The following is a 14008-nucleotide window of genomic DNA, read 5'->3' as shown; positions in this document are numbered from 1 at the left end:
AAAGTTGGAGCCCAAACTACTCCTTTTTGTAGCCTGAAGATGCCTCCCTATGACTGCTCATGCCAGGCTATCTGAATCATGGGCTTTTAGAAACCTCCTAACGTTACTGCAGATTTACTAATGGCCATCATCAAATCCATAACCTCCTAACGTTAATGCAAATTTACTGATGGCCACCATCAAATCCAGTAAAGCAAGCCCAGAGGCATGGCAGAGATGGGATTATTTGGTTCAAGTGGAGTGGGCAAACACACACTCTACATTGGGTCCCAGGGCATCAGCTCAGGGATGTCTCAAGTGATGTCACTGTTCCCAGTGGCACCTAGCTCACTGTTCCTAGCTCACACATCCAGCAGAGACCAGGGCATAGAAGACAGAGGGATGGGATGGAGCTGTTGTGCAGCACAGGCCCTTCTTTGGTCCTGTATTAGCTCTGGAGAATGTCACAGCTCCGAGGCTGCCAGAGCTCCAGGAGCATTTGGATAGTGCTCCCAGGGATGCACAGGGTGGGACTGTTGGTGTTGCCAAGACCTGGACTGGATGGTCCTTGTGGATCCCTTCGAACCCAGGATATTCCATGATTCTCCACCTGACCTGTGTGAAATGATACAGCCCAGCCAGCCTTAGTCAGGATCAACCCCATGGAAAGTAACACCCTAAGTTCAGGGACATTGTTTCAGGTCAGGGAGAGTTAGAGTTTGTTCCAGCGGGATCATGGGAGCTACCATGCTGATATGGTTGCTCATTATGATTGGTTAGAATGTTGCTAGAATGTTCCATGTTAGTGTATATAAATTGGGATCACCATTTGTTCAAGGTCTTAGTGCTTGGCTGTACTTGGGAGTGCTCCTGTTATTCCTCTGTCCTCCTTTCCCCCTTCCCTTCTCTCTCCTTTCCCTCCTCTCTTCTCTCTCCTCTCTCACCTCAGCTTTTCTCCCCTGTCCCTCAGTTCCCCATCCAGGCTGACCTGGGGGATATGCCCGACCTCAGGCTTGAAGAGGTAATAATAATAATAAAAAAAAAAAATAAAGAACAAAAACGAAGAATAAAACAACCTTGGATTTTCCACCTAAGACCCATCGCCCGTTTTTCTTCCGCGCCAACCCATCACAGTCATTGCCTGTCCTCACGGATGTGGGCAGAACAAGCCAAGCCAACAGAAACCCCAGGAGCAGAGGCAGGACCAGCTCTCACCTGTGCGTGACATGGTCCAGGAGGTGCTGCTTGAACACCAAGCTCCACCTCTTGATCTCATTGAGCAAGGCCGCCTTGAAGGGCCGCATGTCCAGCCTGAGCCAGCCCAGGAAGGTGCGAACGGGAGGCATGGCAGCCACTTCCTGGTAGAGCCGCTTGTAGGAGCCCAAGTGCTCCCCGAACTGCTGCAGGGTGGGCGGCGATGCCACGGGGACGCCATCCTGGCCCTGGGCCTCAAGGTCGGCGGGTGTGAGGGCGTGGCCGTAGAGCAGGAGCTGCCGGCACAGCTCCCTCCTGTCCTCCCCGCAGAGGTGTGAGAAGCGCTCCAGCCCCGCACGGTGCTCGCAGCACGCAGCCGCCGCCGCTTCGGTGCGGCTCAGCAGCTCCTGGCGCAATGCACTGAGGTCGGGCATGTCCTCCAGGTCAGCCTGGATGGGGGGACAGGGGGGAAAGGGTGAGGTGGGAGGGGAGAGGAGAGAGAGAAGAAAGAGGAGAGGGAAAGGAGGGAAGAGCGCAAGGATAGAGGAGAGAAAGGAGAGAAAGGAGCGAAAGAATAAAGGAGAGAAAGGAAAGAAATGAGAGAGGAGAGAAAGGGGGGAGAAGAGGGGAGAAGGGAGAGAAAAGAAAGGAGAAAAGAAAGGAGAAGAGAAGGGAGAGAGTGGAGAGCAAGAGGAGAGAGGGAGAGAGAAAATAGAGAGGAGGGAAAGGAGAGAGAGAAAGTAGGAGAAGGGAGAGGGGAAAGAAGAGAGTGGAAAGAGGAAAGTGGAGAAAAAAAGGGAGAAGGCAGAGAAAAGAAAGGAGAAGAGAAAGGAGAGAGTGGAGAGGGAGAGGAGAAAGGAGAGAGTGGAGAGAGGAGAGAATGGGGAGGGAAAGGAGAAAGGGAGAGAGAAGACAGAGAAATTGGAAGGAGGGAGAGGGGAAAGAGGAGAGAAAGGAGAGAGAGAAGAGGGGAGAAGGGAAAGAAAAGAAAGGAGAAGAGAAAAGAGAGTGGAGAAGGAGAGGAGAGAGAGGAGAGAATGGGGAAGGAAAGGAGGGAGGGAGAGAGAAAGGAGAGAAGGAGAGAGAAAGGAGAGAAGGAGAGAGAAAGGAGAGAAAAAGGAGAGAGGAGGGAAAGGAGATAGAGAAACTGGGAGAAGGGAAAGGGGAAGGAGTAGATAAAGGAGAGAGAGAAGAGGGGAGAAGGGAGAGAAAAGAAAGGAGAAGAGAAATGAGAGTGGAGAGGGAGAGGAGAGAGGAAAGAGCAGAGCACAGTGATGTGGGAGCACATGGCACCTCCTCATGGCCACCTAGGCTGGGGAAGCCCTGGAGGACAGACCTGGTAGTGGCAGAAGCCGCTGTGCGTGGCCAGCCGGGGCACCAGCGAGGAGATGTGGTAGATGCCCTGAAGAAGACTTTCCACCATGTCACAGAAGCCATCGTTGGTGCCAGGGTCCAAGGGAGGGTGAAACACCAAATCTGGCACCACCAAATCCAGCTGCACCTCAAATAGGGGAGCGAGCCCTGCCTTAGGATCTGGTAGGGAAGAACAGAGATGTCAGGATCTTTTTTAAGGAATCTTGAGCCACCACTAACATCCTATTACAAGATGCCAGATGCCCTGCAGGGACAGCAGGAGGGTGGCAGACACTCACTGGTGTCTGCACAACCCATGGAGGTGTTGGCAAACCAGCTGTGCTGTGGTACCCACCAAAGACAGTGGGGAACAGGTGAGACACAAGTGATTTAAGGACCAGAAAACACCCTGAGGGGAAAAAGCTTGAAGAGACCAGGCTCTTCAGCTAATGCAGAGGGAGTCTGAGAGCTGAACAATGCCAGCATGGAAGTGCTTGCAGAGGAGAAAATCAACAGGAACCAAGTGGCTCTTTAATTTAGTGGTGAAAGGCATGAAAAAACAAACAAACAAAAAAAAAAAAAAAAAACAAAACAAAAACAAAAACAAAAAACAAAAAACAAAAAAACAAAAAAAAAAAAAAAAAAAAACCAAAAAAAAACCAAAAAAAAAAACAAAAAAAAACCAAAAAAAAAAAAAAAAAAAACCCACCACAAACAGCAACCAGAAACTGAAGCCAGATGCAAATGTGACAACATATGCTAGTTTTTAACAAGATGGTGAAGAACTGCATGCAATTCCCTGGCTCATTGTGCCACCACATCCAGAAGGGAGGCGTTCCTGGAGATGTGCTTTAGCTGCACACAAGCTGCTCTCAGCAGAGCAAGGAGAGCTGGGCTGGTGCCTCCTGAACCCAGCTCTGGCCAGGACTAATGCTCAGGGGCTGAGGGTTTTATTTTAGCCTTTCAGGAGCAGAACTGGCTCTTAAGACTCCCCCCACAGAGGAAGGATGGTGCCACCCTGATGCTTTGGGCATGGGAGGGTGGGAGGTGACTGCTGTCCAAGCAGAGAAGTGGGAGGAAGCCTCAGTTGTCTCTATCCATTAAGCCTTGCAAACAGTGCAGTCACCTCCATCCCTTCCCCTGAGCAAGCCAGTGACCAGTGATAGAGTAACTCTCCACTCCTGCAGGCTCCAGTGCCAGAGGAAAGCCAGGAGGAAGAGAACAATCTTTGAGTATGAGGGAGCACAACCAGAGGTGTCCCCTTGGAGAGGCTGAGCAGCCACTGCAGCCAGGGGACAGGAAACAGGAGTCACCTGTGTTCTCCAGGAGGTACTTGAGTGAGCACTCAATGGCAGTGAAGAATCCATCCAGGACTATCTCATCCACATAATCCAAATACACCTTCCAGGCATCAGATGCTGGGTCTGAAAGGAGGAGGCTCTGGTTTTCCTGGAAGATAAGGAAGATTCCTTCACACAACAGGCTGAGTCTGTCCTAGAGAGCAGCCCTTACCCAAGGGCTGATGCTGGGCAGCACAAGAGTGTCAGCCTTGCAGGGGTGGATCTTCCTGCTGAGGCATGGCCATGATTTGCTCCTGTCAAGGGCTGGTTCGTTTCCAGAAACACTTCAAGGTGAAAACGGAGTGCAGAAGAGCCTTAGAAGGTCTTCCACGTGTTCTCCTCCCCCTTCTCCGTGGCCATGGGGCTTGGGGCTGCTCTGCACCCCTGGGGCAGGGAGAACTGGGGGTTTCAAAGGCCCATCCTGACGAACCCATGTGGTTCTCTTCAGAGTCCAAGGCCAGGCAGAGATCCTCAGGAGAGGGCTGGGCCTATAACCCATCTCCTTCCAGGCCAGGGGCTGTCTCTGACATGCACAACACCTGGCTCCAGGCAGGTGAAGAGCAGAGCTTTGGGGCTTCTCCTGCCCTGCAGGGGACTCTGAGCTCTGGCAAAACTGCTGGGAAACACCAAGGTTTGGGACAGCAGTTTTTCTCCTGTCACTCAGCTTCTCCCTGGGTGGTCAGCATCACCTCCTGCTCCACAGAAGGACATCAAGCCTGAAACCAAAGAGTCAGCCCCAGCCTCTGTTCTCAGGTAAACACCTCAGAGGATTTTTCCTTGGAGCAGGATCCCAAACCGATGCACCACTCCCCTCTAGTGGCTCTCTAGCAGCCAGGATTGCAGCCAGACCCTTCCCTGGGCTGCAGCTCCAGCCGGTCCTGCCCCGGGCTGGGAGCCCAGCCAGCTCTACACCCTCACCCCAGCTCACCCCTCAGAGACAACATCAATTAACACTGGGTCAGCTTTTCAAACGGGTTCAGGGAGTTCATTTAAGGCAAAGCATCTCTGGACGTTTTCAGTGCTGCAGGGACACCACGGAGCCTCTGAGGTGCCCCCCAGCCCTGAGGGTGCCCCCTCACCTTCACCAGAGAGTGGATCCTCTGCCCAGAGTCCCTGACGAGGCTGTAACGCCGTTCCAGGCACTCCTGGCACTCCTCCAGGCTCAGCACTGACTCCCTCTTGGAATCCCTCCTCTCGAATATGGGCAACCCCCACGAGCGCACCACGCTCTGTATCTCCTCAACATTGTCCTTGGCTTTCTGCACCCTCTGCTCCAGGTCACAGACATCGCCCATCACCCCGGAGATGTGCTCCCAGACACCTGAGGAAAATGAGATGATCGATCAGCTTTTTTCAGAGCTGCTGAGCCAAGCTCTGGTATTCTCTCCTTCAGACTTTTTCCCTGTGGTCTCACGTATTTCTCATACATCCTTGAGGTAAGAGATTCTCCATCTCGAGCAGCAGAACCACCTCTACCTCTCTCCTTCCCCAATAAGCCACAGCAGGGACCACCAGAGCCTCTCCTTCCCAGAGCATGGGCTAAACCTGAGGGGAGCAGGATCCTGTCCCCAGCCCCAAGGGAATGTGGAAAAGAGCAGGCATGCCAGGAGCTGCTCCTCACCTCCCCAGGGCTGGGCACACCAAAGAGTGCCCTGTCCTGCTGGGAACTGCCATTGGGAACCAGGTAGCAGAGATACTGGGCACACGGGGGAACATGAGGAGACCCGGGTGTCACACAGAGCCAGCTCACCCTCCATCTTCCAGGTCAGTGTTTCTTCTGCCTCTCTCAGCTTCAAGTCGATGTCCTGCAGCTGCCCTTGCACCAGAGGATATTCCACCTCCAGCACCGTCCTCAGGACCTTGTTGTACCTGTTCCCCATCAGCTCCAGGCTGGCCACCAGCTGCTGGAAGGATTCCTTGCAGGAATAGACCTCGGCTGCTGCCAGGGGGATGGCTCCTGCCCCACTGCCCTGCAGGTAACTCACCTCCCTCAGCACCGACACCAGCTGGGGAAGGAAGGCACAGAGCTGAGCACAGCACAGCCCTCCCAGCTCCTGGCCTTCCTTCCAATCCACTCTGAGCATCACAGGGGCTTCCTGCTGGTTTATTCCCAAAGCAGCAAGCTGGAAAGGGCCTGGACAGCTCCTGGTCCATTCCACCTGTGTCCCATTGATCTCTGACTCTGGATTTCTTCCCAGCTCTGTTAAATACCAACCAGCCTCTAAAAGCCACCATCATCTCTGGTCCTCTCAGCCATCCCCTCTCAGATGAAGGCTGAGCCACATCACAAGCCTCAGCAATACTGTTCCTGCAAGAGCCACTGGCCATTATCAAAGTGAAAGACAGGACAGCTCCAGTTCTTTTGGTTTGCTGGGCTGATTGGCATAAAAAATAATTTAAAAAATAGTACCATGGCCTCAAGCCCACTGACTCAACTTCTTCTGGTGTCACATTCCATCAAAGCTTTCTGCAGTCACAAAACAAACCTTCCCTGGCTTTTTTACACCCTTTCAGAAGCTCAGGTTTCAGTACACACAACATGAATATGCACCTATAGATGATGTCCCATCACTCCCCACACCAGTATCAACCCTGCTCTGGACACACTGACACCAGTTACACATCTGAGTCCTGAGGGACTTCCTGCCACTGGCTTTAACCTGAATTTGCTCTGCTCAAACTGTAATCCTGTTATATAGGCAGAGCAGACCTATGGCAGATCCTTGTTACCCCCATGGGAGGGGTTCCACAGAGAACAGAGCCAGGACCAACCCCACCAGGTGTCCCCCACAGCTTGGGGACATGCCCTGGGGGGCAGGAGAGCCAAGGGGCAGCAGCTCTTGGTGCCTTAAGTTTTATCTTTCATGTATTTCAGGTTCTGTGCTGCCCAGGGGTGCAGTTCTGAGCTCACTGCCAGTGTCACTCAGCTCTGCACAGAGCAGGGACACAAAACAAATCCTTTTCCCGCTGCACACCAAGGACAACTTTCAGCTCAAAAGCACAAACAAGGGTGGGCTGAAGGGAGGAACAAGAAGGATGGGACTTCGTAACTTGAAGCTGTAATTGGACAATTAAACTCCAATATGCAAATGGACCAAAACTTATCAAAGCGTGAGACCTGGTGACTGTTTGTCCATTTCATGACCATTTTGGGTCCACCTTGGGTGTAGCCCTGGCCAGGCTCTTGTCCTGCCCAAGGTGTGTCCTTAAAGGTATTTTAATAAATATTTACTTTATTCTCTTATCTCTGTCCAATCTCTGTTCCAAGTCAGCCTTCCCAAGGCATCACTCCTACCTGGGGATCAAAGTTGACCGTGATCAGTTTGGTCTGTGGATCTCGCTGGATGAGAGGCTGAGTGAGGTTGTACTGGGATTTCTCTGAGACTGTCTGGGACCAGTCTGAATACAGCTTTTCCTGGTACCTGCCAGAAAACAGAAACATGCACCACGTAGTTACCAGGCCAGAGTGCAGCTGTAACAGAGTGGAAGCCAAGTCCACTCTGAGGACTAAAGAAAGTGAAGGAACATTCAAAACCCACCCATGCCCTCTCCACAAACAACAGTGCTTGCAAGACAAACACTCAAAAAACAGTGGCAGCATCAAGTCAGGAGAGCAAAGGTCTCTCAGCCACTGTGGACACAGCCAGTGAACAGGCACAGGAGAACAGAGACTTCTCCTACCCCAGCCTTTCCACCAGAGCAGCTCCTCCACCCCACAGCAGCTTGCTCTGATGTTTCTGCTGGGCTGCAGAGCCCCTGTTCCTCCCCTGCAGGATTTGAAGCCATCCCAGCAAACCTGTGGTGCCCAGAAACAGGCTCCCTCTGCCTCTCCCAGCAGGAAATTCCCTCGGGCTTAAAAAGGGACATTCCCAAGCCCTGGGCAGCCAAATGTTCTGGGAGGTGGCTTAGGGGAGGGGAATATTTCCTGAGCTACAGCCCTGCCCGAGTCCCCTGTACCTGTCGAGAAGCTGGATCATTTCTTCATATTTCTGCACCACCCTTCTTCCACGGGCAGAGTCCAAGCTCCTGGCAGCACAACGGACATGGCTCACCTTTAGTCCTGAGGGTTGAGGTCTTCATTTACCCCTTCCCAAGGTTCCCCACGGTCTGCAGGCACAGCCTGCTTGGATTTCACCCCGAATTCTCTCCCTGCGCAAAGCCCCCTGTGCTCCCTCTCAGCTGTTTCCATGCTGTAAAATGAGGACCAACAACTGGGATGGGAGAAGGGCCTAAGGCTGCTGGAAAAATCAGTTACCAAACATCACTTTTAAACATTTTACTCTTGACAGTTTTCTGTCACAGCTGTGCCCCACTAGATGCAGGTCACAGCTGTGTGAATGGCTGTTTATATAATGCATTGAAAAAAAAAATGTATGCAATAATACATATTGTATAGATCATATATTATATATATGATCTATATATATATATATATATATATATATACACTTATATATATACATATCTTCATTTTTGCTTTTCAATCCTTTCTCCCTATGGAATTGCACATGGGAAAGCCTCACACCACCCTGCTGAAGGACTTGCCCCTAACTGCTCTAAACAGAGGGGTAAAATCCATGCTGAATGCAGGGATGATGAGAATTCCAGCCCTGGTTTGGTTTCTTGATTTTGGGTAATTTTTCCTTCATTTAATGCTGAGAAAGTTATCTTCTGCCAATGCCCAAGAGCTGGGCTGCTCCCAAGGAGGTCCTGGAGACTGTGCTGAGAGGAATTAGTGGGAAAGGTTGCAACACCTATTTTAACTGCAACCTAGGGCTATGTTAAAAGTTGACCAGACTATATACCATTCCACTGTGCCTCTCAGTCACTCCAAAATCAATCCAATTAAAGAGCTTCTTCGAAAAACAAAGATGGCAGGGAAGTGAAAGGCTCCAGGGCACCCACCTCTCACCTCTTCACTAAGGGCTGCTTCAGCTGCAGCCACTGGATAGGGTTCAACACAGAAAAAACATCTAAAGATTGACTAGAGACTTCCAGATGGTCACAAAGGAACTTATCTGGAACAGATACTCACAGCCATGGGATGTGCCTCATGTGCTCCAAGGGCCTCTGGATCCTGGCTCTCAGCTCCTGTGCCCAGAGCAGGGCACCAGCCACGGGAGGGGCATTCTTGTGCAGGGGTGGGAACCCTGGCAGGCCACAGGGAACAGCATTTCATCAGCCCTGCAACCCCACAGCAGCTCAGCTCCACAGAACTGCCCTGCTTTCCAGGCCTCTTCCCTGAAATCCTACCTCTGTCACACCATGTGGGGCTGGGACCTACAAATCCCCTCGTGCCTCTGGATTTGGAATGGTCATTCTTAAATGACCATGTGCTAGTAAGAGAAAATCAATCACGGCCCTGTTTAGTAAGGTTGCATGTCTACTATCTTTAACACCTGCTAAAATATCACTCTGTGCAAGAGAGGGAGTATTGAATTGCTTACTCAGCCAACACCCCAGCAGGTCCCGTTGTTTCAGTGCTACTCCTAAACTGAGTTGTGGTAGCAAAATAGACGCTGGAAACCTCTTTCTAAAACTCCAAGGCTGGAAATCATCTTTCCAGTTTCGACCATATTGATGGATATGTCTTTTCCCCGATGTCTTGTGCTGGTAGACATTTTTGCATGGGGTGTTAGTAGAGTAAGCTTTCCCAAGCTACATGGACCACCTATGATGTGTGCTGGAATAGAAGGCCAGGATTTATTCCCACAAATGAAAAACATTCCCCATGGCAGCTGAAAGGGAATATTATTAAATACAGACTGGACTAAAGAAGTATGATTATACTAATTAGTCTGATTTTTGTATATAGAGTGGTAAGGAGAAACACCCCTGACCAAAGACTGATCTTGTATAATTAAATTCGGCACAAAAAGTCATGTTAACAGAACCAAGAATGTCCAGTTCTTCAGGTTCAGAAGATTCCTTGGGAAGGTGAGGAACCCAGCAGTCCCATGCATCTGTTGTGGGTCAGAGGAGAAGCCTGACATGTCCTGGAAAGCAGATTGGGGTGAATTCTCTGCTTCCCACAGACACTGAGGGAGGGATTTGTGCTGGGAGCTGGTTGTGACCATCCCATCTCAGAGGCACAGAACAACACTCCCCAAAGTCACAGCAAATGCTGGACTCATGCTTCATGAACCTCCCCATTCCCTCTGTTAACTTGCACTGGTTCCAGCAGTGCTGCCTCTCCTGGGACTTACCTGGTTCCAGAACAGTCTTCCTGAGGCTGCTGTTCAAAAAGACACACTAATCCTCATAATCTGACAGGAATTTACCTATTCCCTTCTGTGCCAGCATTCCCAGGAAATAATAAACCTGGAAAAGGCTGATGGGAGCCTGAATTCCCACCTCCCCCTTGCATTTACAGCATTCCAAGCAAAAAGCTCAGCATGTCCCTTCTATCCCAGCCACATCTCACACATGCACATTTAAAACAAGGACATTGGCATTGCTTTAATGAGCATTCCCAGGCACTTCCTTTCCCACTAGGAACCATAGAAGCTAAAAACCTTTGCAATTTGGCAAGTTCCAGTTTGCTTAGCAAAAGCAAATTATTTTTCCCTCTTAAGTCAGTCTAAATCCAGTTTCTTGTGAAATCAGTTTCCCTCCTCACGAGGCACCCACCGAGCTGCAGCCCTGCCTGGCTGTGCCTGCTGTAGGTGAGCCTGGCCTGGTCCAGGGCAGAGCTGAACATGCTGAGGAGGACAGGGACCTTGTCAGCAGCAACTGCAGCCATCACAGGGCGCTCCAGGAGGTTCTGGAACATGGCAAGCAGCTGTGCAGGGGAAGAAATGGGGAAAAAAAAGTCACACTCCTGCACAGAGTCCCACTGGGATTTTTCTCACTGATGCAGGTGCTTCGTCTTCCTCAGGAACTCAAAGGTCTGCACTGATGGACACTCTGTCAAAGGGAAGGTTTTCCCTTCTGCCTTCCCAAGTAGTTCCTGCCTTTTCTGGAATCATTAAGGTTTGAAAAGAACTCCAAGATCACCTTTAACTGAATCCCACCACTAAACCATATCACAATGAACATCTTTGTTACAGAAATGCTCAGACCTTCTCTATGGGTGAACCATATTCCAACTGTCATTCTTCCAAGTGCTTCAAAATTTGCTATTAAAAAAAACCAAACCCACAACAAAACAAAGATAAATGCTATCCCTTACCATTTTCCACAGTCTTTATTACAATTATACTGATTTTTTTTCAGAAAATACCATTTACTTTCTCTGCAGCATAGATTGACTGGTAAACAAAGCCACCTCATTTCTAGAAAACCTCAATTTTCAGAGTTGAAATTCATCCATATATTAACAAATTGATATTAACAATGATCACCTGGTTTTAACAGCAGTTTTCACCAGGAAATCAGAAAATCACAGAATAGTTTTGAAGTGCCCTTAAAGGCCAGCTCATTCCACTCCCTGCCATGGGCAGGGACACCTCCCACTAGACCAGATGCTTCAAACCCTGTCCAGCCTGGCTTTGGAACTCAGAGCAGCCTTTCCTCCACCTCCCAAGGAGCCCAGTGAAACTCCTGCCATCCAAAAGCCTGGTTTGAGTAATTTCTTTGGCTTCTCTTCCCCAAACTGAGCAAAGGCCTCTTCTGTTTCTGTCATGAAGAGCAGGGACACTCCCAGCTCCAGGGGGACCCACAGGTCTGAGCATCCCCAGCCAAGCCCAACCCAAGAGTGCCATTGTCCCATTGTCCCAGTCCCATGTGCCTGCAGCTCCAGCACTGTCTGGCCTCTCTGTGGGGCTCAGAGAGAGAGAAAGGAGAGGACAGACAAACCTTGAAGATATGCTCCAGGTCTGGGGCATCACTGAAGGCGTGGCTGAACACAGTGCCCAGCTGAAGGTCAATGTCCTCCACCTTCTGCTGGAAGTTCAAGGCATCCTGCTCAAACTCCTGTGGGAAGGGGAGCAGCAAGTCCTGAGCTGTGAGATGGCACTGGGGAGATGGCCTGCTACCTCCCAACCCAGAGATATTTCCTCTTCTTATTCACCAGGAATTAAAACACTCCTCTGGCCACCCTTCACAGAGTCAAGGACACTTCTGTCCTGTCCTATGGCTGAGCTCATGGCCCTCCAGGATGGACCTGCAGTCCAACAAGTGCTAATTTGAGCCTGGAGGCCAGACATGCTATTTTCACACCCCCTTTCCCCGAAGACCACACCACCACCCCAAAAACCCACAGAAGCACTCGCTGAACCAGCAAGGTATGCCAGACTTCAGCTGTGCCAGGGGAATTTTGATATCTGGAAAAAATTCTTCACTGAGTGATTGGGCACTGGAATCATCTGCTCAGGGAGGTGCTGGAGTCACTGTCCCTGGAGGTGTTTATAAAAAAGCCTGGATGTGCCATGGTGTAGCTGACAAGGTGGTGTTAGGTCACAGTCTGGACTTGATGATCTCAAAGGTCTTTTCCAGCCAGGTTAATTCTGTGATTCTGAGATATGGAGCTGCAAGAACTCCCAAGCATTGGCAGAAAAGGCCAGCAGCTCCCTGTTCCCTACGGTAACAATCAGATCACAGCCAACCCAGGAAGGAGCTGGGAAGGAAGAGCCAGGGCTCTGTTGCAGAGGGAGCTGCTCTCTGGAAAGGAGGATGTGCTGCTGGCATTCCCACAGGCTGCTCCTACCTACCACATTGGCCAGGTCCAGGCAGTCGTAGGTTCGCTCTGAGAACACCTGGAACTCCTCCTGGAACTCCTCATACATCTGCAGCACCTGCTGGCCCAGGGCCTTCCCTCTCATCCCCCCGAGCTCAATCTTCTCCAGCTGTGTCAGGTCCAGGGCTGTGGTCAGGAGACCCTGAAGAGCCAGAGGAGGCACATACAGCTTCAGCCACCAGCAGATGACAACAGTTAGCACAGCACAGAGCCAGGTCTGCTCCTGGGCCAAAGGACTGCTTAGGCTGGGATCAAGATGATCTTTAAGGTCCCTTCCAACCCAAACCGTTCTGTGATTCTACAATTATGGGTAGTTTTAAAATAGATGCCATGCACTGTGGTTTTCAACACAGCTCCTTAAGGAATGAGCAGAGTTACACAATGTGGTTAAACCAGTAAAACTTCTGTTCCAGTGCAGTGAACGAGAGAAGGAGAAAAGCAAGCCAGACCTTGCCTTGAATAGGCAAAAGCAGCCTGTACAGTGCCCACCTGACCCCACAGCTGGGAACAGGCCAGCCAGAAACAGATTCACTTCAGAGAGATGTGACCAGCAGGTGCAGTGAGCTGATAACCACAGGAGAGCTCACAGAGGACCACAGTGGTTGTGTAACAGGTACTCAGGGAGCCTCAGCCATGCTGGGGGCTGAGGGGTGATGGTACTCATGACAGCCCCTGTCCCTGCCCTGCCTCATGTCACAGTGAGGAGCCATGGCAAACAGGGACACCCCTGGAGTGGTTATACAATGTGTCAGTATCTAAAAATTTGCCTCCGATAGGTTCCTGTTCTTTCCAAAGGAAATTCCAAGGTCCTTACAGAGAACTGTTTCTTCTTTCACTAAAAACCAAGCTGTGTTAACCCATGACAGCCCCACAGCTGGGGACACCACTGGGATGTGAAGGGATGACCTGGTGAGAAATGTGGAATGTGTCCCTCTCCTGATCCACGAGATGCCCAGCTCCAGAGTGTCCCTGAGTGCCACAGGAAGCTGAGGAACTTGTCCTGGTTTATTCACAGCTGTGCAAACCACAGCCTCATAACCCCCAGCCCCTTGTCCCAATAAAAGCACGAGAACCAGAGCACTCCTGGGAGCAATGACAGCCACCAGCCTGAGCAGAAGGACACAGCAGCAAATCTGGCATGTGCACTGGGCAAACAAGGTCCTGGCCTTGATGTCAGGGGGAGCATACAGCACAGAGTGGCCCCATCCATCCCCTGGCATCAGGGAGGGAAGATGCCAGCAAAGGAGTTCATGGCTACAGAGCTCCCTGATGCCTGCAACACCTCACAGCTTCAGAGTCTCACCTTCACCATCTCCAGCCTCTGCAGGAAGCTGTCCAGCCTTGCAAACACCAGCCTGCTGTGGAAATCCCACTTCCTCACTTCCTGGCCTGGCTCATAATACTGGTGCAGGTTTTCCCATCTCTCCTCAAACGCCCCTTTGAAGGCATTCAGGATGTCAGACAC

At 50.9% G+C, this 14008-nt stretch overlaps 1 protein-coding gene across 1 annotated transcript in view; it reads right to left on the bottom strand.

The window, feature by feature from the left end:
• The window catches only part of DNAH9 (dynein axonemal heavy chain 9), a gene marked incomplete at both ends in the record, with an annotated part of 164566 nt that extends 151978 nt beyond the window's left edge, over window positions 1-12588 (bottom strand). Inside the window, 9 exon segments of the mRNA XM_083874519.1 lie at window positions 1195-1622; window positions 2510-2706; window positions 3840-3975; window positions 4946-5187; window positions 5617-5872; window positions 7162-7288; window positions 11664-11758; window positions 11762-11780; window positions 12518-12588. Coding sequence (XP_083730645.1) covers window positions 1195-1622; window positions 2510-2706; window positions 3840-3975; window positions 4946-5187; window positions 5617-5872; window positions 7162-7288; window positions 11664-11758; window positions 11762-11780; window positions 12518-12588 — 1571 coding nt within the window.
• Between the last annotated feature and the right edge of the window lie 1420 nt (window positions 12589-14008).

This window comes from Zosterops lateralis, assembly GCF_965231275.1.
Source record: "Zosterops lateralis genome assembly, chromosome: 18".
In the NCBI taxonomy this organism is placed as follows: Eukaryota; Metazoa; Chordata; class Aves; order Passeriformes; family Zosteropidae; genus Zosterops; species Zosterops lateralis.
Note: the sequence above shows the minus strand (reverse complement) of the source record. Positions and strands in the feature narration are given on the sequence as shown.